The sequence below is a fragment of the Rhopilema esculentum genome, chromosome 18, assembly GCF_057945365.1.
Source record: "Rhopilema esculentum isolate cy_ngs chromosome 18, ASM5794536v1, whole genome shotgun sequence".
Lineage (NCBI taxonomy): Eukaryota > Metazoa > Cnidaria > Scyphozoa > Rhizostomeae > Rhizostomatidae > Rhopilema > Rhopilema esculentum.
This window is the reverse complement of record NC_142832.1, coordinates 1,702,565-1,726,007: the sequence shown is the minus strand read 5'-3', so window position 1 is coordinate 1,726,007 and position 23,443 is coordinate 1,702,565. Positions and strand designations below refer to the sequence as shown.

General features: G+C 37.1%; 1 protein-coding gene across 7 annotated transcripts in view; it reads right to left on the bottom strand.

Annotated features, from left to right (window-relative positions):
- The window catches only part of LOC135696748 (voltage-dependent L-type calcium channel subunit alpha-1D), a 70,691-nt gene that overhangs the window by 33,959 nt on the left and 13,289 nt on the right, over nt 1–23,443 (bottom strand). For 4 of the 7 annotated variants that reach the window (XM_065216244.2, XM_065216242.2, XM_065216245.2 and 1 more), the window contains exons 2-6: nt 6,616–6,973; nt 4,110–4,215; nt 2,116–2,255; nt 1,505–1,623; nt 187–345 (exon numbers count right to left, since the gene is read on the bottom strand). In XM_065216244.2, coding sequence (XP_065072316.2) covers nt 187–345; nt 1,505–1,623; nt 2,116–2,255; nt 4,110–4,215; nt 6,616–6,956 — 865 coding nt within the window. In that variant the 5' untranslated portion in view covers nt 6,957–6,973. The other 3 variants (XM_089113598.1, XM_065216241.2, XM_065216247.2) reach the window with 3 other exon arrangements.

Sequence of the window (23,443 nt, the reverse complement as noted above, 5' to 3'; positions counted from 1 at the left end):
CAGAGTCCTGGTTCTGTAATAAAGGGTTTCCAGATTTGAAGCAGGTTGCTGTGAAAGAGGCTTAAAGTTCGTATTAAGGTCCTCTTAATAACTTAACCCCAGTCCCACTACTGGGGGAGGGGGTATAAAAATCTCAAGGTCGCAGTGTTTCTATGCAACAGAAAAGTATTCAAAGTTTTCGCTTACATCCGCTAGAAGTATTCCTAAAGCAAGTGAAATTGAAGCTGTCTCGAAGCAACTCCAAACCAACGATGGCGTAAATGACAATAACAAAAAGGACCAGCAACAAAATCTGTAAAAGGGGCACCATTGCCCTTATAAGCGACTTCATCACAACCTGGAGGCCTGTGAAGGGAAAAAAGCTGTTAGCAAAGCTTTACTGTTAGTCATAACTGTGACAATCGAAATAACCTAAACACATTGCTAAAAGCAATCAATAAATAGTTGTCTTTAAGTACTAAAAAATTTACGTAGATGCCGTAACCTGTACAGAGAAGCACCAACAACCATGCCTAATTCAATTTGTTGCCACTTGCGTATGTTATGACATTATCGTTGCCAGTGAAATATGCGTTTCAAAGGGCAGTGTTTTGTGATAACTTATACAGCGTTTTAGTCGTTCTAAAAAGTAGCTCTTTAGAACCTGGTATTTTAAAAACCATTGAGAAACTTTGAGCACTAAAGTCAATAAAAAAACCAAGAAACTGAGTAATAGTATTGGACTTAATTTTTGATAAAAACTGGTGCCCTCTCTCTACTGAGATAGGGAATCAGACCGCAAATCTCTCGGAACAACAGAAAATGGAAGTGGAATTTCGATAGAGAGTAGTTATTGAAATATTCTTATTAAATATACTAATTATATACTTAGAACTGAAGAACTAAGTAACTAAGAACCAAACGAAACTAAAAAGAACCAAAGAACTGAAGGACAAAAGGGCTGAAGAACTGAAGGACTAGAGAACTGAAGGACTAAAAGACTAAAGAACTAGACACCCAACGAAACTAAAGAACTAAAGAAATAAAGATCTAAAATCTAAAAGACCAAAGGACTAAAAGACTAAAAGACTGAAGGACTGAAGGACTGAAAGACTAAAGAACTAAAGAACTGAAGGACTAAAGAACTAAAGAACTTAAGAACTAAAGAACTAAAGAACTGAAGAACTAAAGGACTAAAGAACTAAAGGACTAAAGGATTGAAGAACTAAAGAACTGAAGGACTGAAAGACTAAAGAACTGAAGGACTAAAGAACTAAAGAACTGAAGAACTAAAGGACTAAAGGACTGAAGAACTAAAGAACTGAAGGACTGAAAGACTAAAGAACTAAAGAACTGAAGGACTAAAGAACTAAAGGACTAAAGGACTGAAAGACTAAAGGACTAAAGAACCAGTACAATATAATTATCTATAGAATAAGGAGCTGCGCTGAACCCATTCTACGAGGTCTTGTAAGGTATCTACGGAATTACAAATAAAATAATAGTATTAGACTGGAATACGTACTTGGTATCCCAGATACCAGTTTTAAAGGACGAAGAACTCGAATGGCTCTCAGGGCTCTTATCGACTCTGAATTTCGTTTCGTGTCAGAATCATTGCTAAGACTAGAAACTTGAACTAAACTGTCAAAAGAAAAGAGAAACATAATTGATGAAAATATTTCATCATAATCAATAAATAAATACAACTGGTTTACGTAAAAGAAATAAGAAAAATTGTTGATATGAAATGAAATGCATATTTAGATGAATGTATTATTAGTATAAAGAAAGGGTATAGCATTGAAAACATTCAGAGCAAGTAATATAATAGAAACCTTAAATGAATAAACGTCTGATAATGCAGAACTTGAAGGCAGCATGAAAAGCAAAAAAAACACACTAAAGAGCTTATTTTTTGAATATAACCGACGAAATAAATCTCCATTTGCAGATCGAAACTAATGCGAGAGGGAGAATGGCGAATTGAATGGTTCGTTCTTTGTGACCACAGGCGTAATAGGCGAAAAAAATTTAAGCATGCTATGCCTCTGTTTTTCAGCGATGTCTTCAAATAGGTAATCTTTAATTGGTAATGTAGACGGAGAAGCAAGTTTAATTATAAGCTCAACTCACCCTACAACGACTACAACAAAATCAAGAATATTCCAACCACTTCGTAAATACGAATCCGAATGGAAAAAGAAACCGTATGCAATTATTTTCAAAATCGCTTCTAAAGTGAAAATTGCTACAAAAACAGCATCTGCATTTTCCTAAAAATATAAAAAGATTTTGAATCAATAAAGATTTTGCGAGAATATTTTGATAATTGATATGTTGATTAAAATGATCATAATCATTATGGTCACGATGATTTCGATTCTGTCGATCATGGAGAAGCTGACAGTGATTGATGGTAATTGGTAATGCTGATGATGTTTGCGATTATTACGATGATGATAACGATGATTATTTCGTTAATGATTACGATTATAATTATGACATGAAATTTGCGATTATTACGATGATGATTACGATATGATTTCGTTGATGATTACGTGCTATTGCTTTAATGATTACGATTATTATGATGTTTAAATTTACTGTGATAAAGATTACGTTAATGATTACGATGATTATTACGATTATTATGAAATTTACGATTTCTGCGCTGATGATTACGTTAATGATTACGATGATTATGATGTATGCGTAGCCGTGATAGCAATGGGAATGATCTTCATCACGATTTCGGGATTAGATCCATCTTGAGGTGGGTTTGATTATCAATATGACGATTTGAAATAATCCTATGGATGATTTGTGATTATCATGTTTGCAATATTACTGGCAACAATAACTACCACATTGATAGTGACAATCATAATATTTTGGTTCTGATATCACCAAGAGTTCTGATCCTAGGCTAGATAGATTTATCCCTTTTGTCTTTAGCAATACCGTTGGATGTTGCTCATAATGCGATTTGTATATAAACGGTGACATCACGACAACTGTAAACTACTGTTGGGAACTTGCACTCAACAGTTTTGCAAATTGCTGATTATGTAAATGAGCTAATGACTTTCGTAAGTACTAGCTAGTCTAGCACACGTAGTTAGTGTAGATGGATTGCTGTTCTATTGTTAGCTGACTAAGAATAGCGTAGAAGCTTCTAGAAAGTTCTAACGATCGCTGAGATAGAGCTGTTTTATCATGCGTCACGTAGAGTTCGTAGTTTTTTCAGTTTCGCAGTGAATAAGTCGCTAGATTCTCAAATCACAACAACTACTGTTTGCTGCACACGGAAACTACGTTATCTCATCAATTAACATGATCTTCTCTCCTTTTCGTTGTCAGCAGCTGCTGCAGGTTACAGAATTAGATACACGTGTCCTCGTTTATCTCCTCTTGACGCACTTTCACCTTAACTGACTTCACCTCCTGTCCGATGAGGAAACGTTTTTTTTGTCACCATCACATATTTTTCCCTCGACTCTTCAAACCTTATTATTTATATCGTAATGCGTCGGCGAAAGTCCACGCAATATGAGAACAAGGCTTAATGATCTTTGGTGGCAAAGGTCTTTTTAGCTGGGACACTGTGACGTAAACACGAAGGAGAATCTTAGCAGGCAGGACAGAAATTCAAGCACAATGTCGATCTTAATGAAAAAGTGATCATAAACAAGCCTTTTTCAGGGAGGCAAGTAGAGAGCTGCTAGTACGGGGAGGCAGGTAAAGAGTAGCTCGGACAGGGAGGCTGGTAAAGAGTTGCTAGGACGCGGAGGCAGGTAAAGAGTAGCTCGGATAGGGAGGCTGGTAAAGAGTTGCTAGGACGGGGAGGCAGGTAAAGAGTAGCTCGGATAGGGAGGCTGGTAAAGGGTAGCTAGGACGGGGAGGCAGGTAAAGAGTAGCTCGGATAGGGAGGCTGGTAAAGGGTAGCTACGATGGGGGTTTAAGCTTGTTTATAAGTATCGGTCGTCATCCTCTCTCCCACTTCCACCTTCCACTTTCCACTGCCGCTTTCATCTACCCCATTCCGCCTTCCTCCACCCATTTTCGCCCCTCCTTCTTATCCCCTGCCCTTTTCAAAAGTTCTTATCTGTGAATCGTGGAAGACTTACCAACTGTGCATTGAGCTTTGTTAAGTCATCATTCGGTAGAGGCTTTGCAATCATCAGCACCACACAGTTGGTAGCAATTGTTAGCAGGATAAAATACTCGAAAATTCTACATTTAGTTAAGGATGAATCACTGAGCAGCTGTAAGATATCATAAATAAGAATAAAAAAATCCATAGCAGCAAGAGGGAGTAATAAATTCATAAACATATTGAAAGAGGTGCTATTAAAGAGAAAATAGTAAGTTAGTTTAAGGTCCAAAGCGTCTAGCAAAGAGGCAAAACAGGGTGTCTTGCAATCCTGACAGGCATTGTTAAGATCTTCACCCCCAGTTTAATGCTGATAACCTGGTATCAAATACATACACTTCACCTTTAAACGGGGGAAAGACAAGGAAGTCGCATTGATCATTAATGCTATCTTATATTCGTTTAGGAGTTTGTTTTAACATCAGTCTTCTGGATTGTATATCCCAATAAAAAGACTAAAGGATTTACAGGAACAGAGTTTTCGATTTATTAAAACAAGACTACAGTTTCTAAAGTTCATAGCTTTAATCTGACAGGAATCAACGAAATTTGAAGGACTTTCGCTTACTATTACAGGAATCATTTGACCTGAAATACAATTTTCAAACAAGGCAAACAAGGTCTTGAATAAAATGGAACCTAGAAAAGAATCTTGCATAATCGGCTTATCAACTTCATGACATGCAAGTCCAAATTTTTTAAATTTATCACATATATTCTTTTTATACTTCCTAACGTGATAGCACATCCCTGACAAAATAAACAGATCTCTCTTCAATAAATAGAAACAAATTTTCTTGCTGTACTCTTCTTTGTAGCTTGTACAACAGGCTGTTATTCAAACTAAATATGCACGTTGCGTGTGGTACTTCATCCACAATAACGATAGTATAGCAAGCAAATAAATTGAGTACCAGAATGAAATAAAATAGTTTGATTGTTATAAACTCGACGTAGAGCATCAAGTCAAAACGAGTACACGCTCAAAACGTCGTGTTTATAACAAGCAAACTATTTCATTTTATTCTGGTACTCAATTTATTTGCTTACTTCATTATTGTCATTCAAACTGCTTGAAATAAGAAAGGATTTAGCAAGAGCCCGCAGCGGATCAACCAAAAAAGATAAAAAGTATTGACTGAGATTGGGATTTGCAAACAATTTCTGCCATGACAGAAGGAGAAGGAAAAAGCTCAAAGAAAGAATAAGTGATTCATTGGCATAGGTCATCGTGCATTGATCAAGCGAAACAATAGTCCTGTATTGCTTCTAATTTTGATCAGGAAAATATGGGCTGTAACGACGTCTTGTTGAATTAAAAGTCAATAGGATTAGTAGCTTTACATCTACAGTCCATGTATTTCGGTAGGCCTTTAATTTGAGGTGATTGGATGTCGCAGGAAAGACATGACAAATAGAGCGTCATGTTTACATAGGAAGAAAAATGATTGAGTGCGATTTAAAATCGTCTGATTCAAAAGAGCACAGTACTATTAGTCTGCTGTTCGTATTGTTGGACAAAATTTGGGATAATGGCAAAAGAAGATTAATTTGCAAAGAAAAAGTCGAGATATGATTTACTGCTTGTAGGCGATTACGTGACAAAAGGCACATATTACAAGAGCGTAACGTGTTGTTATACGTTGATGATCTCATTGTCATTACGACAGTATTATCAATGAGAAATTGCCGTTTGGACAAGAGAAAAAGACAACAAATACCAGTCTGAGATCACGATAAATAATCTTGTTAGGTTAAAAATATAAATAAAATAAACAATCAAATTATAAACGAATATTTTGCTGGTTTGGTCTTTGTCGTTTTGCATTTTTCCTGATAACAATTTTTAAACATATTTTCATTAAAAGTTTTCGAGGAGTGAACGAGCGTCATTATAACAACGGGCCTGTCGTTTAGCTAGTTATCAAAGTGCTTCGGTCTTGGAAAAGAATTCATTAAAGTTTTAGCATAAAGAATCTAACATTTTGAAAAATTTTTGCTTCTGGGTTTAGAAGGATAAAGATTTTCTCAAAAATTGAAAGTTTATAAAAGAATATCTACCAGTGAAGTATCAATTGGAGTTATTGGCCTTTCCTGAAAGAATCTCAATGTCAAGTGACTAAAGATGCTTTACATGTATGACAATGTAAAAAACAGATAATGATAAATGCTCATGGGATCTGCAGAGCTTGAAGGTATCTATTAAGTCATAACTCTCAGGTTACATTTTCCGGCAACAGTTAATTTGAAACTCTGGATTACACCGTAACTGTATATCCAGGACTAGCTTGTGATCATCATGGCGGCGATAAGTTAGTCACGTGACAGGTGGGAAAATCTATAGGGGGCATTAAGAAAGGCACTAAACATCAAATGCTTACCCTGAGTGCGGCTGATAATTCTTCATGCGATTGATTCTGAAACATAAACTAACATAAAAAAATAAGAAAACATTCAAAATCAAAAGCAGAAAAGGATACTTGTTCTCCACGACCCTTTTACAGAACATCCTGATCGAATTTCTTTCAGGAAAAATAAACAATGCCTTTTTGGATCTTTCCGCTATGTCGATGACATGTTCACCATACACAGACATGGAGCGGTATTTTCGCTGAAAGGCACCAACTGCAATTTGTAGACGGCTAGAGTCACCTGACTCAAGAGGCATCTCTTCGTCTTTTAAATCCATAGACTGGTCCCTGGACTGGTTTCTTGAAGTTTCCTTTGATTTGGACTCATTATTATCATTGCTATCGTTCTTGAACTTCTTTCTCCAAGTGCGGCGATCTTGGCCAAACGACATTCTACGCTCCATCGACATTCTTCAAATGAGGTTATCTATCAAGCAAAAAAACTTGATTCAAACTTGACGATGCTCATATTATTTCTCCTTATCACCCTAAACGGTGTTTACATAACACTAACAACTCTTGTAAGGTACATCACTATATCTGCTAACAATATATACTGCACAGAAAATATCTTCAACAAAAAAACAATTCCGATAATCATATGTACAATCAATGTGCATTCGAAGAAAATTTGTCTTCTTTCAAGCCTCCATATAACTTCAAAAGTGGTATCGTTCTTAAAACACAATCGATCATTTATTTATTCAAATCAAGGTTTTATTTCCTGCTCCTTATGCTTGAACAATTGCTTAATTTTATTGAATCTCTGCATTTCAAGATAGAGAACTAAACACTTAAATTTAAGATTTCTCTTTCTTGTCAAAATGATGTCCTGTTTTCACATAAAACTTCGGCACTAAATATTATATTGGATTATTCTGGTATAATAAAACATAGTTCTGCACATGATTATGTCTATATTTAAAACCAAAAAACCGAGATCTCATTTAAAAAAAGTACACAAGCTCTGAACACTCAAGAAAACGATGAATAATTGATACCGTATTTAAACATTTCCGAACGCTGTATTGTTATGAGCTCTAAAAGATTAAGAAAAAGATAATTCGTACTCAAAAGCTAAGGTTGTAAAAATCATACAAGGAGCTAAAAAAATTAAACAGGACAGGTGACAGGGAAAAGATTTGAATTACAGCAAAGGACCTCGAAAAAAGGTCTTAATTCTTGATTCCCACGCACCCAGCAACTGGGTGGCTCTCTCCTGGGGGCCTCTTTATGATGCTATCCTAGGTTAAAATATAATTTCCGCCCAGTCTCTCTTTAGGTCAGCCAGGGTTGGATCAGAAGAAAGCTCGAGTCACAATTGCCAAAAACTGAGTTTAAAAGAAATAATGATAGCCAAAAATTAAGATTGATGAGAAGTTTTAATTGAAGTTCCGGAAAGGAAAAGCCAGGCGTCTAATATTGCGTTACATCGTGTAACCTCGAGTTACAACAAAAAACCCAAAGTCTTGACAAATCGTGCTCTAAGAACGCTGAATAGAATAACGTGACTTTTCCAAACACAAGGTCTGCTTATGTTAACAACGCACTACTAAGGTTGTTTAAACATTACACAGACCAATGCCGACCATTTTGCAGCAAAGTTGGCCAAGAAATTGGAAACACTGAGCTATGCCAAGGTTAATTAAACATGAACCGGTCAACCGCATTACACATTCTTCATCCCGCGTTTTAAGGCAGCATGATTAACTATTGGAAATGTAAAGTGTGAATTGAAAGTTTTGTAATCTGGACTTAAAGTTGTGCCGAAATGCACATAAAACTAGACAATAACGATAAGGATACGCCAAGAATTCTTTTGTATTTGTTCCCACAATGCGATCACTAAGAATATTCCAACTCATATATGATAAACTTGCATCTATTATTCATATAAACAATAAAATTTAGCTCGATTGCAGATTTGATAACTCTTTCCTTTTAAACGATTTTTTTGAAAGGATAAGCAAATTTTCGTTTATGACATAAATTAGATTCCAAGGAGGAAACGCATTGAAAATATTTGGAGAAAACCAAATTGAAACCATGACAGGACCTCCAATTGGTTTGGGAGATAAGGTCCTACCACGGAGCACCCTCCGCCCCGCTTTTCCAGGATAACCCTCGAGATCTGTGCTAATTCGATTAGAAAATTCTTGGTCATCGAAGTAAACTCCCGCTCCCCAGAAAATTTTCGAATACTTAATTCCGCTTTTCCATAAAATGCTTTATTCGGTAACTAAACGAACACACGCCCCCTTAACTAATCCCTCTCCAAAACCATCGCTATAACCAACAACCTCAAACTAGTCCTCCCCCGAACCAACCAAACCTCCAGCCAACCAACACCCTAACCTAACAAATCCTATTCCAGCCAGCCCCCCTCCCAATCAACCAACCCCCCAACCGACCAACCCCCGCCAACTTATTGGCAGCTGGTTTAGCCTAACTAATATGAATTGTAAACTGTTTCTAAATCAACAGAAGAAATACTAAGTTCTTAGAAGATCGTCTTGTTAAAGGGGCGTTGGCAATAAGTAGTCTTTGCGGGCGTAAGCTGGAAAGGCGGCCATTTTCGTGGTCCATGAAAATGTTGGAAAGCTGTTAGCACAAGCTGCGCGCAAAACGAATTCAAATAGAAGCCGTCCAAAGCGATCTGAAGCCCTAAATTGATACCAGAAATTTCTCATCGAATTCTCCTCGCCATTTTTGTCTTGCATAGAAGAACACAGTTAGAAAAACAAAACAAATGCAAGCGCGCAAAGGCTGCTAGTTGCCCAGGTCCTTTAAAGAAAGATAAATATTCTAACTGTTCACATCTCATCTCGTTATGTAATTGGCCGTTCTTCATTCAATTTTGACCAATCAGACATCTGATCATTAGTAGCTGACATGTGATAGCCTTTACAAGTTTGTAAAGCTGTCAAACCTTCCATAGCAAAATATCTCTAGCTATGGGTAAATTTTAAAGGTTCGCGAATTAATCTAGATAAAATTATACTTTTTGAAAAAAAAATTTTAAAACATTTATTAAATATTACAAAGTTTCAGTGTATAGAACAAGACGGCTCCAAGTTGCTACTCCGAATTCCAAATAAAAAATTGTACTTCCTCTCTATTTTTTGTTTCCGATTTCAAAGTTTCGGGGGTTGGCAATAACAGAAGTACCGCAAAACATCCCATGCCCCTACTTCATTTTCCCGAGCTTCTGAAATGAAGGACATGAAATATAGCTTACTTGATATTTTTGGGCCTCTTGCTTAACTCTGGCCAATCTCAAATAGCGTTTGTCTGTGTTTAAGGGAATAAGATTTTAAATCCTGTGTCAGTGAAGCCTTTAAATACTTTTCTGTTTCATTCGGGTGTTTCCAATAACCATGACAGACGTTCCAGTGCAGGCACCGCGCACCAGTCTAAAAGTGGGGGGGGGGGGCTGAGAAAGGCATGACTGAAAATTATTTGAGGCCATGCCCTCTAGAACGTTAGAAAAACACCCTTTTTAGAAAATACTTGCTTATTTTCATCGATTTTTTATAAGCCGTCTTTTTCAGAGAAGATATAGATAATTGTAAAAATAGGCCAAAATTAGTTTGGGGATAATAAAACACCAAGCTAACCAAGTTATAAAATACATCATATCATTAAGCAAGATAAAACACCTAGAAAATGAATAAAAAGGGTTCCCAGTGAAAAGGAACTGCTATTACTAAGATTCCGTTAGAATAACTTTCCAAAGTTGCGTTGGAGTAAACTTTTCAAAACATTTTCTGACATGTTATTGCAAGAAGTGGGAGGGCTATAGCCCGTGCTAGCCCAATGGCTGCCCGGTGCCTCTTCCAGTGTTTTGCTGCTCAAAATTGTGATACTTCACACAAGCTAAACTCCTCGTCTCAACGTTGTGTGTCTAGCGCGATATAATAACGGGACTAGCTTCCACGTGTTCACAATGGAAAATCACAGACAGGCGACTCTAATCCATTTCATATGCTAAAAAAGTGTTCGTCGAGATTACGCTCGAACGAAAACACCGATCGTTTCCTGGATAAGCATGCGAACATGAAATACGTCGAGATGGTTGCTATTGAAAAAAATTCAAATTTCATTAATTATTTACATATTGTTGAGGAAAATACCGTTCGAGACTGGAGAGAAACCTCTCTTTTCGACGTGAGCATAACACAGACGTGTAATTTGAGATACCTGACATGCGTACAAGGATTAATGACTCTGGTAGCAAGTTCAGCCATTTATCGTTTCAAACAGCTCTGTATTAAACAGTTTCCTTTTATATCCATTTTCAAGTTATCTTACTTGAAAACAGACATTATAGATGAGCAGGAAGTGCAGAATTGGTGCTGACTTTTTCAAGACAAATATCAAGAAAAAGACATATCGCAGAATGCATCCATTAAAAATCTGCAACCTATTGACAACGTCATTGTCAGTTAAAAATAAAAATCAGTAGGCATCAATAATATTTTATGAATATTAGAAATGAGCGAGAATGGGTAGAAACAAACGCTTCCTTTGTTTTCAAAAAGAAACTTAGAGTGTTCTACAAGGATCTAATGTTGGATCTATACTTCTTAATGCATCAGTTGATTACCCCGCGGTATATGATTATGTTTAACCAATCAATACATACAATATTCCACCCGATATTATGCCATTTGCTTGCTAAAACCAGGGCCCACGCCACCGGGGGGGGGGGCATGGGGAAGGGGCCATGGTCCCCCATTTTTTTGCGAGGTAAATAGTTTTAAAGCTGCAGTAAAAGGGGGAAAAAGACTTGGCCCTCTACTTTTGCTAGTCTTGGCGTCCCCACTTTCAAATTCGTGGCGTAGGCCCTGAAAACAATATGCACTGTGTGGTCTTGTGAAATGAAATGGCGCATCCCAATCAATTAAATTGGTCTCTGACAACATGCAGAATGTTACTTAATCAAATTTTGTACACAAAACTGTTCCTTTGTATTCAAAGTACGTCATATATTTTTACTGAAAATAGCTATTACCATATTCAGGATAATAGATAAAATGCCTGCCAAAAGTACTTGGAACACCCAGCAATTTACGCTGCATTCGATATCTTTCATTCCTTTCATACAGAACATAATCTACTACATCTGCCTCCTTCCCCCTGAAACAATGTTAATAATTTAGAGAAATATCATAAAAGAAGCGCAAAAGAATGTGCTTCCTAAAATCCTAACCCGTTTGATAATAAACCGACATTGTTCTGTAGGGGAGAGGGGGAGGTTTGATTTTGACCTTGGAAATTGACGTCAGTGTTCCAAGCTTTTGGCAGGCATTGTATGTTGCAGTTGATATTTGTTTGGTCTATTGTTGGGCGAGTTTTCGCAAAATACAAAAATCACAAGCCATTTTGTATTTTGCGCAAATTCTTTATTTTGATCGAGCCTTTGACCCCCTCTGCTCTCAAAATCTGATGGATTTTCGGGAATATCGTTATTTTGTCGGAAATTCTCCAACTTGAGCTGTGGGTAATTCTCACACTCTTGGCACCATAAATTACTTAGACTAAAGTACTTACCGTAAATTAAAGAGGCAATTCACTTTGGTAAAGAAAATACTAGATTTCCACAAAACAAAATGATTTCTCAGGATTTACCGATTCCTACCATAGAGTGATTTGCAGTTCGGATTTTGTCAGTTAAAATCCGAAACTTCAAGGGCCAAATTTGGTTATGGAAATTGGTCAAAATTGGTATAAATTTTATCTTTATTTGACATTGAAGACCGGGACAGTGCCAAATTTGTGCCATCACAAGATTTTTGAAAATTGTCTCCCAGATTTGAAAATTTATGCAGTTATGTTGCGCAAGGTAAAACAAGGAAGGAGTCGATCAAAACCATCGATTTCCCCCAGTGGATATTCAATTTAAGAATAAGATTTTATCATTAAATTTTACTTCAAATAATACAATTTCTGACGAAATTGAAGCATTAGATGGATGTCAGGGGCGTTCACTGTAAGTATGAAGAAACAAAGACAAGATAAAGTGCATTTTAAATTTCGTTCCAGCTAAGGCAAAAGTTATGATTTTTTCTGCCCCACACCCCTTTATACTCACATGAAATGCTTCTATTTAAAAAAAATCAAAGAATTTTTGTCGGAAAATCTTTCTTTCTAGAATTCCCTCTAGAATTCATTCGCCACGATGCCCCTGGTTAAAACAACACTGTACACACAGAACTGTGGATATTTACCAACAACAGGGATGCTTACTGTTATCGTCTTTACCTGGGATGGGCAACTCACAATTAGGCCGTTCAGGACTTTGGTGTGGATTGGTTTCTGGGCCATTTTCCAAAATGTGTCAATGAGTTAACAAACCTTAAATGGAACATGACTAGGCTATTTGCATGAGCAGAGCTGCCCTAAATGTGAATTGCTTGTTTTCAGTCGTTGATAAGGGTTAGGGCTAGGGTTAGGATAAAGCTTCTTAAATAAGTTTTAACTCGCAACTTGTATTTTGCAAAATTTAGTATTTTCGCGTGGTGCAAAAATTTTCGCAATGAGCCCAAAAGCAGAAATTTGCAAATTTTCGGCATTAACAAGGGAGTCTCAGCCCCTGAGCCCCCATAGCACTAGCACTGCTACTACTCGCTAGCACTACTCACTTTAGTCTGGTACCCAGGGTATAGCACTGCACCCCTGCTTCTCAGTCCCCGCATCCGCACCCGCACTTACTGCACTTAAAGAATCAAAAAATTGGAATTGAATGAAAAAGGATTAAAAGATTTCAGTAGGATGACAGGGCCCGCGTCACCGGGAGGGGGGGGCCGCGGTGGCCATGCCCCCTCCACTTTTTTGCGAAGCAAGTAGTTTTAAAGCTGTAGTTTAAGGGGTAAGAAGCCTTGACCCCCTATATTTTTAGCCTTGGCACCCCCACTTTCAAATTTGTGGCGCGGGCCCTGGATGAGATCAATAAACGAAGCAAGCGTGCACTGATAAATGCTTCTAAGATGAAGTGATAGAAATCTGATGCCCCGAATAACGATGGCCACGGGTAAGATACTGTGAACAAAACGGGCGTCAAACGGTCTTCCAAAAGTTGAAAGCAAAAGAAGGTGGTTGCATAGGGACCTCAAACTGATAGAAGAATGCTAAACAAAAAGTTATAATTTAGCAGCATGTGGCAACATGCATTGCAATAAAAACGACGTTTATTTAAGAAAAGAAATTAGCAATCGACTGTGATATTTTCACTGTTGCCGTCTATCGAAAGGCGACGTGAAGATGAGAGAGCATTCCCTTGAAGAAAGCAACGTTATCCATAGCGATTGATTAAAATTGAGTTTGACATATATGACACAATATCATTTTGATTAAATGAAAGTTTACCAGAATTACCTTCACGAGGGATGTTGTAGAATTTGACTTCAGTATGGGGTTCTTAATTTTAGCCTTATTAAATCATTTACATTAAGGTTTTTTAAGCCTGCTGTTTTCGATACTTTAAAGGGCCGGCGAAACCCTCCCCCCCCCCACTTTTCTGCAGAGCTAAAAAGAAATTTTAGGCAGAAGTGAAAATAAATGTAGTATATGATTCTGTAAGTAACTTTGACTAGTATTCTCTTAGACGTGTCTGAGTTTTACGTTGGTTGCTATGTCTTTATCATAGAAGACACCATAAAATTGAAAATGGGAATTAGATCGAAGAAATCGGTCATTGTCTAAGTTTTACAGCGAGCAACAGCTTGACTTAGCAAATAGATCGAGAAACCTAGTCCAGAATAACTTGGTGAAAGCACAAATTGACGGAGTTTGGTTTTTTCAAGGCCATGGAATTATAAATATGCCAAATTTTCAAAATATCATTTGGAAAAACTGTAGCCATAGGGGGCAAGTTGTTGTCAAAATTTTCATTTAGGGGAGCACAGCCCCCCCCCCGTGCCCCCTGCAGCTACGTGGCTGGTAAGAAATATATTCTGAGGGGGCCATCGCCCTTTATTTGAATTTAGTCGGGTTTGTCGAAGAATTCTGGAGAAAAGATTTTGAAACGACAGGTGTTTAGCGACACTTTTTCTTTTACGCTAAAATTGACTTTTTTTAAATTGTGGAGCTCCTGAACCCTGATTCAATCAACGCAAATTTATATCTGACCTCCTTCTAACATCCCACCAAATTACTGATTCTTAAAGGCTGAGCAAACATCAAACATCACATCGGCCTAAAGCTTTGGTTGTGCTCTCTCTCTATTTTCACCTGTTAAAAATTCTAAACTGCTGAAAAAACTGAATTCAGAACGTACAAAATGCAACCACGATGTGGCGATTTTATTAGATGCAGCTTTTGTGACAGTGCAAAATGGTTGAACATTTGCAAATAAACGTAAAAATCTTAGTGAAAAATTTATCCCCGTGCTCTTTCTGGAAAGAATTTTTGATTCCTTAAAGTTGAAAATATTATGTTCTTAAAATATCGTTACCTTGGGCGCAGGTGTAACCGTTGCTATTTGGTAGCTCACTTGACACGTGCTCGTGAAAAGTTCAAGCAAAATCTTTTCAACTGCTAGCGATAAGAAAAAGCAGCGATTTATGAAAATTATCGTAGTTTCAAAGTTTGATCTATTTTAATGCTGCCAATATAAATGTCAATTCTTCACTTTTTCGGTTTTCCTCATCTTTTTTAATTAATTTTCATTTATTTTTCTGTTATTTACAGAGTTTTATTCTGGTCCTTTCTTGGATAAAATGTGCGTAATCAAAACAGCTCAAAAGCTTTCAAAAGTCCCAGTCAAGAAAATTCAGCGAAGCTGGCCCGGATTCAGTATGCAGTCGTGCGATGAACCGCACAAAAATGAAACGCGAACCGGGGATGGGAATCCGAACAACTGTTGGCTGTACAATCAGGCTACAGTTTGATTTCTAAATAAACAAGGGACGTCCAAAAGAGAGCTTTAAGTCATTAGAGCTTAATTGCTCTTCAAAAGATAAGGTAATCGAACAGAATAGTTTGCTCAGTGTGTTTGCTAAGCATGTCTCGCTTATAAGAAACCGGACTTATATATGCGGATTATATATGCGGACATATATGCGGACAGATATTGACCGAGATAGCAATAGAGCTAGCACCTGTGTCGTAATAAAATTGTCTCTTATCTTGGGACATGACCATCGCTAGATATTCTACCAAAAGAGGTGCTTAGATTCCATTTGCCGTTAAAGTGAGTGGGCAACCCTTCTTTGCCGGCAAGGTTGAAAATATGCCGACGAAGCACCCCTGGAAAGCAAAATATTCAAAGACAATGTTACCAAGAAAATAGGCAAAAAGGGGGTTCCCGTTGTTTGGATAAAAATCTATAAGAACAATTTTATAAGGACACGAACCTTGAAATTGGTCAGAATTTGAACAAATAAAGAGCAATTAAATACAATTGTGAAAGCATAATAAACCATTGTAATCTTCAGATCCATATCAATCAGAAGGCTACTTACATTTCAGATGAGTTGGCATTTCAATGCAAGATTTAGAAAGTTACATTGCTCGCTACTTTTAATCTGATTTCTTCTAGAACCTATTACCATCCTATCTACTGCACCAATTAGACTAGGTCCAATTACGTCATCATTCTTTATCAGCCTGCCCTACCTACCAAGTCCGTAGAAGCAAACTATGAAATATCACACTGGAAGAACCAACACTCAATTTTGCCAACCAGGACACTGCTCGATAGGCATAGCTTTTCAGTTTCGTGAAAAATACATACGGGGGCTAGGTAGAAACAAACATATAAAAATTTGCAAAAGCTTTGTTCGAATCACATTTGTATGCAAAGGATAATTTTAAAACCATTCTGAATCAAATCACAATAACATTAGCGGGTAAGACTAACGAGGGCAAAATACTAACAATATGATTTAATAATTGGGTTTATTAGTGTCAATAATTCAAACTCAGAATCAGAGCATAGTTGCTGAAACGTCTTTAATCAATCATAATTTGGTGATCGCGTCTTTGCCTCTAATCATAATCGAATTAATTCAATTCTATATTCATCTAAATCGCTTGAAACGATAAGCAGTAGTTTTCTGAATCGAACTGTCTGTCTTGATTGCATAAAGATGGGTGTCCTAACTTTTGTGGTAAAACCACGAGAGATGCAGAATGGATTATCCTGCTTAAAACGCAATTTATCGTTATATCAGATCAAAAAGGATCAAAAAAGAAAAATGTATCTTCAAAGAAAGCTGAAGGATGAATGTTTTCAACAATCAAACAATTAAAGTCGTTAGATAAACAGAGCAAAGTATACAGGAGACAGCCTTTGGCAAATATTGTCAAAAATGGCCTGGAGCAATAACAAAATAGTGGTGGCAAAACTTGAAAATTCGTAACATCCTGACATGCTTAAAAAACCGAAATTTGAACAAGAATAAATATAATTTTATACTCCTGAAGGACTGTTGACATCGACTCGGTCGGTCGAATGACGATTGTCATTGATGACTGATAGAATCTCAGACAACAAAGGGTCTAAAAAAGATCTTAGATGTTGGCATAACGTTCTGAGCATAGGCTCATGGAAAGAAATAGGTGCAACTGTAAATTTTTGTAAACTTTGCATGTAATAAACTTCCAGAATGGTCTTAAATAGACATGGTTGAGGATAAAACAATATTATATCCCTGCAATTTATACGGAGCCATATTACATACTTTAAAGTTGGAAAAAGTAGACTGTGAAATACTTGTTTAGCTTGGTTATGTCTCAACATTTGCAATTCTTAAATAAATACATGCACAGAGACTTACTGTTTGCGCTTCAACTAAGCACAGAGAAAATGTAAAAACAAATAACAAAATTAAAAAACCACAACGATAAACATAACAGCAAAAACAAAACTGTTGAGCAGTTTGGGTTCAAGATAAGAGAAACTTGAGACAAATGTGATTCGAACAAAGCTTTTGCAAATTTGTATATGTGTGTTTCTACCTTGCCCCCGTATGTATTTTTCACGAAACTGAAAAGCTATTTCTATCGAGCAGTGTCCTGGACCTTCTTTTCGGCGTGAAAACACTTCATCATTTTTCTGCTTGGGAATACAGAGAGCTGGCAACACACCTCGACCTAAAGGTTCGGTCACGACAGGGATTAGAACCCAAGACTCTTGAATTTGCAGCCTGTGACCTCCGACCACTAAGGCTGACTCAGTTACATATTCGTAGCAAGCAAAGAAATAGAAAATATATCCAACATTGCTTGAGAAAAAGCTCATTATGACGCTACAGCATTTTTTTCTTCGAATTAAAGAATCAAGAAGGTTACAAACATATACAACAAAGATTGCTCACAACACAAACCTCTCAAAGCTGTCAGCCTTGAAATTTGACGAAAAAGTTTTCAAAGAGGCAGCATTTTCCAAAAGCAACTTAGTGATTCCTTTATGAACACGTCAAAAATTTTCGCTACAAAGTTAAAGGAAATATGGCTCGCAAAAGTTGAGCTTTTGAAAAATGCATCTACTAATACTGAACGGACATTGATTTAATAGTCAATATAACTAAAAACACAAAAGAAGAAGAAACTTAGGTTTGGAATGTTTGAGTTCTGATCAAAAATTTTTTTAAAAAATTGCACATGCTACGGGTTCTAAGAAAATAAATAATTGCTGGAGCTTCCCGAAATAAAATATCTGGGATTTGTTGAAAAAATTATAATCTATAAAATAGCAATGTTAAAAATAAGCAGAGCCAGCAAATTGAAGATCAAATATTTATTTTCGCTTCCTAACATTTGTGAGCCTTGAGATGGAGAATACAACCAGAATTTCACTCCGACTTTGAAAGCTAAATCAGAACACACCGACTATACTCGAAATAGATGAAGCATTTCCCGCCATAGTACCTGGCAAAGTATACTTGTTCTAAAGCTTGAAATAACAACATACCTTGACGAGATTTTTGTCGCTATTAGGCGGCGAAGACGTGATATATACTAGCCACAAGACAACAGATCCACCATATTCACAATCTGCGTGTTACAGTAAGGCTGCCTCTCCACGCAAGTCAGAAACACCTGTCACCGAACGACATTCGATCAGAGATTCAGAGTTTTGAATATTTCGCGTCAATAGCGAACTTCTTTGTCTGCTAACAGCACAAAAATAGCTAGCATAAAATGCACAGTTGCTCCATGAAAGACAACAAATATGGCATTTGTTTTTACAGAGCTTACTTCTCGAATATTTCGGAGACTTTGGCAGAAAACCTTACATCACCTGCTTCTGGAAAAATTTGTTTTCCTCAAAATCTACTGCAAACATCTGATTTATGCAGTGATGTAGCGCAACACTGGGGTGATTTGAAGCCAGCAGCTAAAAGGGATCTATGACTAAGTTACCGGCCAATCAATGCAGGGTCAATTTCAACAAGCGCATATACGAGAATGCTTTTTCACTTCTATTGAAAAGGTTCCTTCAAGCTGTAGCAGTTTCCCTTGGAATCTAGGGGCGGGATAGTCGCAGGCTAAGCCAGGGCTAACGGATAGAGGCCCGTGAATTAGGGGCCCTAATGCCATTTTTAAAATGCAGTTGTATAGCGTTACTTGAATATGGCTTTTTACTGCGCGTTTCTGTGTTTTGTTTTTTCCCTTTCCACCGAAAGAAACAAAGTTGCACAGGTAAAAGCAAAGTGAGGGTAATTATATATTGTGTTTTTTAGACTTCTCGCCGAGTATGGAGGCCTTATTGCCCGATTTGCTGTTCATTATGAAGGTTTTTTAAACTCCAGAGCCTAAAGCCTCGGCATAAAGCCCCTAGCTACCTAATTCTTGAAACCGTCTCAAAAATATATGTTATTTGAGGTAAGGTACCCAGGTACCCAGGTAGTGGCAGCGCCAGCTATTACAGAGTGCGAGGCTAATGGGTGCGGCCAGTAGGACCACGCCCTTTTTGCCTCGTTTCAGTGATTCGTACTAGGCTAACTTTCCTTAGGAAAAATGAAGGGTGGTAATTACCCCCCTCCCATACCACCCCTTGCCATGGCCACTGACTTAAGGCTTGCAAATCGAAGTGGAATAAACCACATTTACATTGGACTTTAGCAAAGATCGGGTAGGGGGGGGGGGGGAGAGGGGCACTAGTTTGTGTAACACATGGCAATCGCCTTCTTGTACAATACAAACAATACCAAATTATGTGGCCAAAATCCCCAATTCGCTCGATATACTCTTTTGCTGGAAAAGGTCTTTTGTAGAGGCATGCTGATTCCTTCTGGCTTCTGAGGAAAAAACAGAGACAAGCAACGGCTGCTAAAACAATTTTTGTAATAGTACTCGTGTGACCATTACCGAAATTGCTACCTATGATGTTCCTATCAGTGCTGCCAAGAAAGCTCAAAGTTTCAAAGGATCACTGGAAAACAGAGACAAGAGAATGGGTGTGGGCAGGCGCGCCTCTGTTCCAAACACGGAAAAGGGTTTTCGATACCGTGGGATTCGATGTACAGTTGCATCCCGCGATGTCGTATCCCGAACAAATCAGACTTCGAATAGGTCGGACTGATTTTTGATAACGGTTGGATTTCTGGCCTTATTCAAGTAAAAATTCGGACAATAGATAAAGTTGACATTAATCAACACAAACCTATTCCTCCCCCCCCCCCCCCCCCCCCCCTATGAACGTCCGAATGGACGGGACTCGAAGTATCTTTGTTTGTATTGGTAATATATCATTTTATAGTAAATCAGCACTATGATATGGCAATTTTCACTGTCATGTGCTTGTGTTTCTGATCTGAGAAATCAAGCCAAGTCTGATGCTTTTGCAAAAACCGTCCCTATTCTAACGCAGGTCTTCACTTGCGTTTGTGCTTGTACTTGTATCGCTAGCGAGGAGAAAGCTTTAAGAGTTGAAGTCCGCAAAAATGGCGATCATCCGGTTATATCGTGCAAAAGGGCAATAAGACAGAATAAATCGAATCAACACGCCTAAACCCTGCTTTATCATACTAGATCTATCGGAAAGGATTCGAATGCTTGAGAAATATGTTGAGATGAAGGATGAAAATGTAGCCTCTGCTATGAGCGATTCAACAACTAAAAATGAAATCGTGACGTCATATGCCTTTGAGCTGCACAACGAATTGCCCTTTTCGCTGTTTTTTGTCAAAATTGATTGCCGAAACAGAGTGAAAATGTTATGAAATGTAACAAGGAAAGAGAATGGAACGATAAAAGCATTGTATGGTTTGGTTTTCTAGGTGCGTTTATCGTTCTGGTTAAAAACAAAAATAATGGCCATTGTTACAAAGTGAGTACACATGTTATCAGTAGATACTAGATTATTCCTGATCTTGTTATAACCGAAAAACGAGAATAAAATTATCTGAAAAAATAAACATTTTATGGTGATATCTAAATCAAAACAAAGAAGCTGAAGCAGGTGGACAGCACAAAAAATATCTTTAAAATAATCTGAATGAAATACAAGCATTTTGACATAAACAACTTTTTCGGAAAAAGAAAACGGGCCACGTATCTTACAAATGGTTGTGAGGCTTAAGTGTGTTTCAGCGACGAAAAAATGTAAAAATGATTGTTAATGTCCATTGACGGATCTTATTTGCTGGCGTATTTGAAATGTGCTGCTTGTGGAAGTGCCTTCGTCCTGTTTTCATGGCTGCGTCAAACAAACGATGCACAATTTTCAAAGCACAAAACCCAGATTTAATGGTATAAATACCGTTACACGAAAATGCAGACCATAATGGCATGAAAAGTTCATAGAATGGAGTCCTTATTTACTAATTTTATCTCGAACCCCATACCTGGGGTTTTTCACATAGTACCAGAATTAGTTTCACATTTAGCATACACTCTTTTTTATTAGAACCAGTAAATTTAAGTTCAGGCTGGCTGTTTTTAATTTTTCGAAAATCTGAGGCTGGATTGTTCTTGATTCGTTCTTAAATCAATAGAGTGTAAGCAGTGCAATTGCTAGCTTATTCGATCTAGGGAGGTATTAAGGCCTCCTTTGCCAAAAAAGTGAGTTAGGCATCCTTCATTTGCCGAAAAGTTTGAATATTCACAGAAAAAGCACTTACGCATGACTAAAAATCCTCGTTTTGAGATAAAACGTTGTTCAAAATTGCATTTTATAGTAGTTCAGCCTCAGCTTGTTCTTAATTTGTTCTTAACTTTTGACCAATTTTGAGGCTCGTGTTCTAATCCTGTAGTCACAAGATGACTTGTTATTCAGTTACAAGTTGTTTGGTTGTAATAAGAGAGCTAATTATCAAGCCAACCTCCATTAACCGGCCCAACTAGCACTACACGGCCAGTATTAAAAGAACCACTTCAAAACAGACCGGTATACAAGCGAGATTCTGACAGGTAAATAACAGTAACATGTTGGAAGACCACAGCATAAGGCGTAGAAATCATAGTTGCAACTTGTAAGCAACTTGCTTTACACCCCCGATAAAATAGTTATATTTGGTAATCAGAATTGACTGTTTAATTATACAGATATATGTTATTGGAATTATGTCGTCATTGGAACAGTCCTAAAGAAACAATTGGACAATTGTTGAAACTCGTAGGTACAATTTCTAACACTTTTGTTGGAACAGACCGGCAAACAATGTCTATCCAAGAGCAAAAAACGATTATGCTACTCTCACTGCTAACTGCCTTAGAGAATAAAATTTGTAACATGAAAATAAATCTGAGCGATGAATAATCATAGAGTACCCCAAGGCTCATTTGTAGCTACAGTTCTGTTTGTTTCTTTACATAAATTATCAACGTTCACGTGACATTTTCCCCATTCTCTTCTTATTAACTAGCTGTTCCATTATTCATAAACAAAAAAAACAAATAAACACACAAAAGTGTGTAAAATAAATAACCATGAGAAGCAATCAATTAATCAAATTATTAATAATCAAGAAAAGATTAAACAAAATCAATTTTTAAAAGCAAGTGAGTTAAAATCATATTTCCAAGTTTCAGACAGGTAGCGAGTTAATACATTGGTTAAGTATCCACAACAACTCTTTATTTAGTTTGTATCGACAATTTTTGTTGTAGTTCTGGTTCAAATCGCTTACGTTTTTCTTTTTAATTTGTTTGTATCGTATTTTCTACATTTATTTCATTTGAAATATATTACATTTCACATAAACATAATGAAAATCTTACGAAAAATTGTGTTTTCTGCCAAAATTTATTAGACAAAATTACTGTTTATATTATTATAAGCTTTACTGTAAAATTTTATCAAATAAAGGTGTCAAAATGAAGAGTGAAAGTTGATAATAGAAGGAAAAAGTAATTATCGAAATAATTTTAACAAAAACGAAAAAAGACAGTCGCCCTCTTTCGGCAGTCATTTCTACAGCAGCAAAGCACGGCTATAAAAAGTTCTGATTGCTATCGGCTAATTATTCACTATCAAAAATGGCATAATTTAAACAGAAATATTCACTATTCCCTCCAAGTACCTCATCGACAATTCTTTTTGCCTGCGTTATATCGAAAGGAGAGTTTGCCAAGGTGAAGATTTGGTATCGGTTCGCTCACGTCTGATCACAACAAGCGAGGATTACACACAAGAATAATTTGGCATCATTTCGATGACATGCTATCGGCTGCCGTGACTACCTTCAGTTTTGTTTGTTTCCCGCTATTTGATGGCCATAGTAGATGTAAAATACTGTATCTGCTCAGAAATTCTCTTTCAGGCGTATTTCGACCGACAAACAACAAAAATCATTAAGTGGATACGGGGTCTATTACGCGCATATCCTTGGTTAGGGCAACCAGAGATGCTGCCTATGCTGAAGACTTTGAACAAATAGATGAAGGGTAGAAATTGAACAAAGAACACCCTTTGAATATTCTATGTACAGAAATGTTGTTTTAAAGC